The 10,405-nt window shown below is 38.6% G+C and overlaps 1 protein-coding gene across 1 annotated transcript in view; it reads right to left on the bottom strand.

The window, feature by feature from the left end:
- LOC135103814 (quinone oxidoreductase-like) overlaps positions 1 to 994 on the bottom strand; it is an 11,238-nt gene extending 10,244 nt beyond the window's left edge. The window contains exon 1 of the mRNA XM_064010611.1: positions 902 to 994. Coding sequence (XP_063866681.1) covers positions 902 to 988 — 87 coding nt within the window. The 5' untranslated portion in view covers positions 989 to 994. The remainder of the gene's footprint in view (positions 1 to 901) is intronic.
- Positions 995 to 10,405: the final 9,411 nt, after the last annotated feature.

Here is a 10,405-nt window from a genome sequence, read left to right on the forward strand (position 1 = left end):
TCCTTAGGGTCAATGAAATGCAATCCAAACGATAATTTTAGCCACTGGCCAATGTCACTGTTGTTGTCCTTGTACTCATTACCTAGCCCGAGATTCTGAATTTTTTTGCCACCATGCCTGTCCCAAATGGAATCTGTAACATTTGATGACTGCTGTTGGATATATGTCTCTTAGGACAGTGAGCATGGCAACTTCAAAATCTGCATGTATCACTGAAGGCTTTAGGAGCAGATTCTTAGCTGAACGAATATCAATCAAACACGTCCACATATTTCTATAAATCTCCTCAGATTGATCTGGTAATAAGGCATACACTAACGGAATATAATGTCCATTACATAATCCATGTATGGTGTACAGCTGATAAAAGAACTTAGGACAACATTTAAAAGTCCCATCTACGAAGATCTCAGCAGTGTTCGTCAAAAATTCTAGATTTGTTGTACGTGAAAGAATAACCAAACCTGTCTCAGGATTATTCCCCCGGATAAAATCTTCCCATTTGGTTGTAGGTGTAGTCATAGAGTTAAGAGCCTGGTGTAGTTCCTAACGAGTTTTAGGTAATACTGGATACACTTTTCGCCTTTTTTTGCATAATGATTGTGCAATCGATCTTGTATCCGTAGATTCAAGTTCATTATCAGAGAATTTTTGTAATTCAATTCTAATTAGCTTTTAAGGCCTTGCTATCAAGTCGTCAGTTGCCTTCCTTTTCACTGTTGCAGTTTTTTTTTTTTATTAATTTTGTTTTTCCTTGTCATGATTGTGCTCACATTGTATTGGAGGATATATATATATATATATATATATATATATATATATATATATATATATATATATATATATATATATATATATATATATATATATATATATATATCCTGGATTAAGCACTTCTTGCCTTTGTTGGTCTTAGAAATGGTGAACTCCATACTGGACAGCACAGCACAGCACAGCACAGGATGAAAACAACGGACTGACTGACCATTAAGGTGTAATCAACCGCCTACAACAACAGTGAACACTTTGTGAATCATTAAGACACACTAAACGAAACTTGTTGAAATAGCGAGTCAAAAGGGAATAATCTTGGCGCGCTTTTGTAACTGCATTAAGGGTGAGTTTCGAACTCGTTAATCTTTTCGAATCCGCGTTTTTGTAGTGCGCCCGTGTGAGGGTGTAGGGCAAGAGGAGGGAAGAAGTGTCCGGAAAGGTCAGAGGAGGGAGAGGGGGAAATATAATAATAATAATAATAAAAATAATAATAATAATAATAATAATAATAATTTATTTGCCTTCAAAAGAAGATACATGGACACTGTAAACATATTTCAATAGAAAAAAACATAATACATTGTCATTCATAAAATTAGTCTGAGACTAAGAAGCCAGTTTTAAGATTACATCATTATAAAATTAAGAATATTAAAAGAAAGGAATCAATTAAAATTATACAAGGGAAATCTTACAACTACTCAAACCACTTTAAAATTATACCGATATGAACGTTAAAAGAGATAAATTAAAACACGAATTTTAAAACTATACAAATAAGTTATTTTTAAATTACACTAACATAAGATCAAAATGGAGCAAGTAGCAAATTTAGAATATATTTGTCAAATGAACTGCCACTTGCCAGAAGAACACGGACACTGTCAGATAACACATCATTATCAAATTTTTGATGTTTTATTTCATATTTGGCCTTTGCATTGCTAGAGTCAAACAGGTATTTCATAAGGTTTACATTGTACTTTGAACAGATGTCCTCCGCTCTTCCAAGTGAGCCTATTTGATTGAATTCCCTCTCATTCAAAGCTTTATTATTACATTATATATATATATATATATATATATATATATATATATATATATATATATATATATATATATATATATATATATATATATATATATATATATATATATATATATATATATATATATATATATATATATATATATATAAGCATCTTGCTCTTGAGTTACTGTGAAAAATCTGGCATAATAGTTCAATATTCATTACATCCACAGTGGACTCAGTTGAGGGGATCCTTAAGGCTTTCAATAAGGGTTTACTTCTGCAGTATTTATGTCGTCCGAACATAGCCTTTATAAATTCTCCTTGAATGGACTCTAACTCATTCATACGTGTTTTATCAATCTTGACAGTATCCAATCCATATGACAGTACAGGCCTAATTGCAGTTTTCCAGACATAGGAAGCTGTGTCAACATAAGTTTCAAAGTTGCACAAGCCTGCTCCTTGTAAGACGTCAAGTGGTTTTCTACAAGCACTACTGCGTTCACTGACATGAGCGTGAGGTTTTCTGTGGGAAAGATTCACTCCCAAGTATTTCAGCACATCACATTCTTTCAAAATATCTCTATTTAGGTGCCATGCAGGACGCTCCGTAAAATAACATTCCCCGAATATGATACAGTTAGTCTTGTTGGGATTAAAAAACAAACCCTGATTACTTACATACTCATTGGAAACCTTGATAATTTGCTGCAGACCTGTGACAGTTAGACTACATCGAAGAATATCATCTGCGTAACTAAGAACGTTAAAAGACTTGGAACGAATAACAACTCCACCATTCGACGCTGATAAGGTATCCATGAGATCTTTGTAAAATAAGTTAAATAAAAAGGGAGATGTTAGCCCACCTTGGCGAGTACCTCCAGAGACTTGGATATCAGCAGATAGATATGTTCCCCACTTCATTTGCACCGTAATTGATGTGTACCACGTAAACAAAGCAGCCCAGCAATCATTAGGAATCGCTCCCATTGCCTTGTAAAAAATGACATCATGAGGTATAGCATCAAACGGTCCCTGGTCATCTAAAGAACATGCAGATACCGGTGAGCCTCGGGATTTACAGTATGAAATAACATCTTGCGCTAGCGCAGCAGCCATATTTGTACTCCTTCCTGTGACAAATCCAAACTGTCGGTCACTCATTTCATAACACCTACAGGTATGTAGAATATACAATTCAAGTATCTTTGAAAATACAGTAGAGACAGTAACAAGTCTGTAATTCTCGGGGGCCGACAGGTCAAGGGTTGCCTTTTTAAGTATGGGTATAAGGACGCCCCTTGTAAGTGACTTAGGCACTACATGACATTGTATGCACAGGATGAGCATACATCCTAATATAACTAAAACATGGCTGTCTGTGGCATATTTTAAGTGTTCTGCCATTAAGCCATCCAGTCCAGGAGAGCAACCATTGTTTAAGGAAGACATATACCTTCTTACCATACGGGCCGAGATCACCTTATCACGGGATGCAGTCGACATAACCGTTCTATATCTGACGTCGGTCTGTGCCTTAGCACGCGACGTCTGGTGTCACTGAGGGTCAATGAATCTTCCCGCTTTTCAAACTTATTCCTTAAACGTTCTAATGCTTGATTAGTAATATAATTGTGTACGTTTATTTATTTATTTTTTACTTCTGCTTATTGTATTGCAAAATTTCCTTAAATTACCAATTTTATATTACAAAAAAAAAAAGAAGAAAAAAAATCAGCTGAGAAGTTAGGTCGTGCAAATCAGTATTCATTGCTCTCTTACAAGCAGCTTCATATGACTTTTTTGCTAACTTGTAACAGAGATAAACTTGGCCCTCATGCCGCTTGCCACATGACTTCCATATCCTGCACCAGAATCGTTGTCTCTAGTAACGGTACAGTCGCGATTCCACCAATTTGTGCTCCGGTAACGACCTAAATATCTGTTGGGAGCATCTAATAGCGGTTTTGTGCACGAATCATGCATAATTGTGCTCAACTGACCACACATGGAATCAGTAACTAATTTTGCCTCATCATGTGTATTAACTGTTGAAACATCGATGATAGGCAGTTTCCGTGAAGCCACACTCATATATTGAGAATAGCGATCCCTAGCTTGAGAATCCGACCAATTAATGCGGGGATAGGAAGGCATTCTATAAATATTACCAACTGCATTGCCTTGGGAGTTCACATTCAGTTTCATACATATTGACACCGGGAAGTGATCACTTACATTGCTCTCCAGCTTTGACATAATAAAACAACTTTTGATATTACTCATAAAATATTGTGGTATAAAAATGTAATCAATAAATGACATAGAGTTCGCATTAAAATACGTATAATTACAGTTCTGATCAAACATAAAATTTGACACGCAAAGATCATCCCCTGACAAAAAATCATGTAGTAAATAGCTATGTTTGTTAAATGGATGTCGTCTGTACCAATATCTATTCAGCATGTTTTGGGATGGTAGAGGAACATTCATGTCACCCACAACAACAAAAGGACACGTCACATTATCAATAGCAGACTGTAATTTGCCAAGGGTACCATTGTAAAGTTTTTTTTTATGTAGGAAGGGCACTGGCCAAGGGCAACAAAAAATCTAATAAAAAAAATGTCCACTGAAATGCCAGTCCCATAAAAGAGTCAAAGCAGTGGTCAATAATTGATGAATAAGTGTCTTGAAACCTCCCTCTTGAAGGAATTCAAGTCATAGGAAGGTGGAAATACGGAAGCAGGCAGGGAGTTCCAGAGTTTACCAGAGAAAGGGATGAATGATTGAGAATACTGGTTAACTCTTGCGTTAGAGAGGTGGACAGAATAGGGGTGAGAGAAAGAAGAAAGTCTTGTGCAGCGAGGCCGCGGAAGGAGGGGAGTCATGCAGTTAGCAAGATCAGAAGAGCAGTTAGCATGAAAATAGCGGTAGAAGACAGCTAGATATGCAACATTGCGGCGGTGAGAGAGAGGCTGAAGACAGTCAGTTAGAGGAGAGGAGTTGATGAGACGAAAAGCTTTTGATTCCACCCTGTCTAGAAGAGCAGTATGAGTGGAATCCCCCCAGACATGTGAAGCATACGAGTACTCCATACATGGACGGATAAGGCCCTTGTACAGAGTTAGCAGTTGGGCGGGTAAGAAAAACTGGCGGAGACGTCTCAGAACACCTAACTTCATAGATGCTGTTTTAGCTAGAGATGAGATGTGAAGTTTCCAGTTCAGATTATAAGTAAAGGACAGACCGAGGATGTTCAGTGTAGAAGAAGGGGACAGTTGAGTGTCATTGAAGAAGAGGGGATAGTTGTGTGGAAGGTTGTGTCGAGTTGATAGATGGAGGAATTGAGTTTTTGAGGCATTAAACAATACCAAGTTTGCTCTGCCCCAATCAGAAATTTTAGAAAGATCAGAAGTCAGGCGTTCTGTGGCTTCCCTGCGTGATATGTTTACCTCCTGAAGGGTTGGACGTCTATGAAAAGACGTGGAAAAGTGCAGGGTGGTATCATCAGCGTAGGAGTGGATAGGACAAGAAGTTTGGTTAGAAGATCATTAATGAATAATAAGAAGAGAGTGGGTGACAGGACAGAACCCTGAGGAACACCACTGTTAATAGATTTAGGAGAAGAACAGTGACCGTCTACCACAGCAGCAATAGAACGGTCAGAAAGGAAACTTGAGATGAAGTTACAGAGAGAAGGATAGAAACCGTAAGAGGGTAGTTTGGAAATCAAAGCTTTGTGCCAGACTCTATCAAAAGCTTTTGATATGTCCAAGGCAACAGCAAAAATTTCACCAAAATCTCTAAAAGAGGATGACCAAGACTCAGTAAGGAAAGCCAGAAAATCACCAGTAGAGCGGCCTTGACGGAACCCGTACTGGCGATCAGATAGAAGGTCGTGAAGTAATAGATGTTTAAGAATCTTCCTGTTGAGGATAGATTCAAAAACTTTAGAAAGGCAGGAAATTAAAGCAATAGGACGGTAGTTTGAGGAATTAGAACGGTCACCCTTTTTAGGAACAGGTTGAATGTAGGCAAACTTCCATCAAGAAGGAAAGGTAGATGTTGACAGACAGAGCTGAAAGAGTTTGACTAGGCAAGGTGCAAGCACGGAGGCACAGTTTCGGAGAACAATAGGAGGGACCCCATCAGGTCCATAAGCCTTCCGAGGGTTTAGGCCAGCGAGGGCATGGAAAACATCATTGCGAAGAATTTTAATACGTGGCATGAAGTAGTCAGAGGGTGGAGGAGAGGGAGGAACAAACCCAGAATCGTCCAAGTTAGAGTTTTTAGCAAAGATTTGAGCAAAGAGTTCAGCTTTAGAAATAGATATGATAGCAGTGGTGCCATCTGGTTGAAATAGAGGAGGGAAAGAAGAAGAAGCAAAGTTATTGGAGATATTTTTGGCTAGATGCCAGAAATCACGAGGGGAGTTAGATCTTGAAAGGTTTTGACATTTTCTATTAATGAAGGAGTTTTGGCTACTTGATCACTTCTCCCACTGTGGAAAGACATGTATACTCCAAATACTGTGAGTATAACCTGTTGACAAGGAATCAGCTGAACACCTGTTATCCTGTCATTGTCCATACGTAGGGGTACACAGGTGACATTAGAAATCTTATTTCCAATGAAACTCACTCCCACTCACGACCCACCACTGCTTCCTCAGGGTTTACACTGGTTTATGTGTATCTATCTATCCTCTACATTACTAAATCGCTCTTTCAAAGCAGACACTTCGTATGGAGTTAACCAGTGTTCATGAAGAAACAATAAGTCACATTTTGACAATAAATCAAAATCTATAACCCCAAACGTTGACTTCAAACCCTTAGAGTTATATGATATAATAGTAAAATCTTTATCACTGAATTTTGTTATTTATGTACATTATATCATTCACTACTTTTTCTCAGAGTCGAGACCTAGTGATGCTAAAATTGCCTGGAACGATGGTCGTAATCAAACAGTTGCCGAGGAGGCTGAATTCAATATCAATATCAATGACTTGGATAGTGGAATTAGTAGTGATAGTAGTAAATTTGCAGATGACACAAAGACAGGTAAATTAATTAGGTCAGAATCGGATGCCATCGCTTTGCAGGCAGATTTAGATTGGGTGAACGAATGGACGGACAGATGGCAAATGCAGTTTAATATCAACAAGTGCAAAGTACTTAGCGAAGGTAGAAGAAACCCACACAGTAGGTACACAATAAACAACGAAACTCTGGTAGGTTCAGGGTACGTAACAGATTTAGGAGTTATAGTTAGCTCTGAAATTTGTCTAGAAAAGCAATGCATAGAGGCCAAAAACGGCAAATAGGGTATTAGGATTCATTGTTTTGAGTGTTAAAAGTAGAAGGGCCGAAGTAATACTAAAGTTATATATGGCGTTGGTCAGACCTCATCTAGACTACGCTGTGCAGTTCTGGTCCCCACATTACAGGGATATATGTCTGTTAGAATCAGTACAAAGGAGAATGACAAAAGGATACAGGGGATGAGGAATATTCCTTACGAGGCGAGATTGAAACTGTTAAATTTACATTCTTTAGAGAGACGTAGGTTAAGAGGGGACCTGATGGAAGTCTAAGCGGTATAAGGCTTATAACAAGTGGAACGAAAGCAAAATTCTTAGGATCAGCAACCAGGACAAAACAAGAAATAACGGGTTCAAGCTTGAAAAATTTAGGTTTATGAAAGAGAGAAGAAGAAATTGGTTCTCAAATAGAGTGGTAGATGAGTGGAACGGACTCAGTGATCAAGTTGTTAGTGCTAAGACATTGGGGAGCTTTAAGAAATTAGGCGGATTTATGGATGGGGATGATAGGTGGAAATAAGTAGGTATATTTCATACAGGGACTGCCACGTGTAAGCCTGGTGGCTTCTTGCAGCTTCCCTTATTTCTTATGTTCTTATGTTCACACCACACACACAAATACAAACGTGCAGTGATAGGTGGGCGAGTAAGAGTTCCCGCCGATAGGTGCAAGACGAGACAGAGCGGGGTCCTTGCGTGATAGAGCAGGAAGGAAAGACTTTTGCGGTGTGCCGCGCTCATGGTAACTCGCTGAATGCAACACACAGTACCCTCAAGATTTTCCTTGTACTAATTAGAAGAAGCTGTTCACATAAATCTTGATGAAAGATGTGCTCACGTACTCATGTCAATTAATGTGGATGGTCCAGTTGATGGAAAAACACTTGCCTGTCTGTTGCCATCCCAACCTCCCCCGTCACTCACGTTGCTGCTCACGTCCACTCCTGCTGCTCGCCCTTAAATACCGGATGAGTCATACTACCCTTTTTTTTTTTTTTTTTTTTCAATCGTCTCGTCACTTACGTTGCTGGCGACCACTTGTGCTGCTCGCTGATAAATACCAGATGAATCTTACTAACTTTTTTTTTTTCTGTAATCGTTGGTGAAGATGTAACTTACGATTTCGTGAAGGACCGCCTATCGCTATAGCAAAACAATGCTGTACTGTGCCTGTACACCTTGATACTTGCCAGGTAATCGTAAATAAGCAGTAGCTAAGAAGCTGATCGAGTGCTGTAATGCCCTAAGAGAACCTGACGAACTTCTTGTGCATTTGAGTTTGATTTGTATTTTTTGTTTAATTTTATTTGTGCATTTACTCATTTTTCTTGCAAACGGTTACCTCATAAGGCACAACACTAGGGGATAGTTGAGTGTCACTGAAGAAGTTATCTGGAAGGTTGTGTCAAGTTGATAGATGTAGGATATTTTTATTTTTTATTTATTATTTATTTTTTTCGAGGCATTGAACAATACTAAGTTTGCTCTGTCCCAATCAGAAATTTTAGAAAGATCAGAAGTTAGGCGTTCTGTGGCTTCCCTGCGTGATACGTTTACTTCCTGAAGGGTTGGACGTCTGTGAAAATGTGGAAAAGTGCAGGGTGGTATCATCAGCTTAGGGGTGGACAGGACAAAAAGTTTGATTAAGATCATTGATGAATAATAGGAAGAGAGTGGGTGACAGGACAACTCTGAGAAACACCACTGTTAATAGGCTTAGGAGAAAAACATTGATCGTCTACCACAGCAGCAATAGAACGGTCAGAGAGGACACGAAATGAAGTTACAGAGAGAAGGATAGAAGCCGTAGGAGGGCAATTTGGAAAGCAAAGCTTTGTACTATACTCTATGAAAAGCCTTTGATATGTCTAAGGCAACAGCAAAAGTTTCACCAAAATCTCTAAAAGAGGATGACCAAGACTCAGTAAGGAAAGCCAGAAGATCACCAGTGGAGCGGCCTTGACGGAACCCATACCGGCGATCAGGTAGAAGGTTGTGAAGTGATAGATGTTTAAGAATCCTCCTGTCGAGGATAGATTAAGAACTTTAGAGAGAGAGAGAAAATTAAACCATAGGACGATAGTTAGAGGGATTAGTGGGATATTTTTTTTTATTTCATTATACTTGGTGTTGAAAGAAGAATTGCTGTAAGAAAGAAAAAAAAATAGAGAAACTGCGCAGTTACTATCGATCTTTGAGTCTGTTGGACATAAGATGTTAAGTTAATAGTCTGTAATTATATTAAAAAAAAAATACCTGAGACGTGAATTTAAAATAGCTGTTTTATTAATCTTATTTAATTGGTTGATAACTATTGTTTTACTCATTAACTGATTTATTTATTTTGCCCTGTTTTCTGCTTTTCTCGTCACGGAGAAAAAAAAAAAAAACAATTGTAAGAGTGGTAACTTGTCGACAGTAGACTTACCTCATATCACTTCTTCCTTCCTCCTTTCCTTTGCAACCCCGTCCTTCCATATTCACCTCCCCTCCTTCCTTCCTTCGTTTGTAACCTCCCCCGTCCTTTCATACCAGAGTTAGAAAAAAAAAAAATTTTAGTTTTAGGTCAGAAAACTTGAGATGAAGTTACAGAGAGAAGGATAGAAGCCGTAGGAGGGTAGTTTGGAAATCAGGGCTTTGCACCAGAGTCTATCAAAAGCTTTTATGTCTAAGGCAACAGCAAAAGTTTCACCAAAATCTCTAAAAGAGGATGACCAAGACTCAGTAAGAAAACCAAAAGATCACCAGGAGAGCGGCCTTGACAGAACCCGTACTGACGATCAGAAGTCGTGAAGTGATAGATGTTTCAGAATCTTCCTGTTGAGGATAGATTAAAAAACTTTAGATAGACAGGCAATTAAAGCAATAGGACGGTAGTTTGAGGGATTAGAATGGTTGAATGGTTAGAATGTTGATAGACAGAGTTGAAAGAGTTTGACTAGGCAAGGTGCACGCACGGATGCACAGTTTCGGAGAACCATAGGAGAGACCTCATCAGGTCCATAAGCCTTCCGAGGGTTTATGCCAGTGAGAGCATGAAAAACATCACTTTGAAGGATTTCAGTGGGTAGCATGAAGTAGTCAGAGGGTGGATGAGAGGGAGAAACAAGCTCTGGCTTGTGCCAGAAGCCATGAGGGGAGTTAGATCTTCAAAGATTTTGACACTTTCTGTTAATGAAGAACAGACACTTGTTTAGGTCATGCTGATAAAGGTTGGTCCGGTTGAACAAAGCCTGTGTTAACTTGTACTGTTCAGGAAATGA

The sequence above is a fragment of the Scylla paramamosain genome, chromosome 9 (genome assembly GCF_035594125.1).
Source record: "Scylla paramamosain isolate STU-SP2022 chromosome 9, ASM3559412v1, whole genome shotgun sequence".
In the NCBI taxonomy this organism is placed as follows: Eukaryota; Metazoa; Arthropoda; class Malacostraca; order Decapoda; family Portunidae; genus Scylla; species Scylla paramamosain.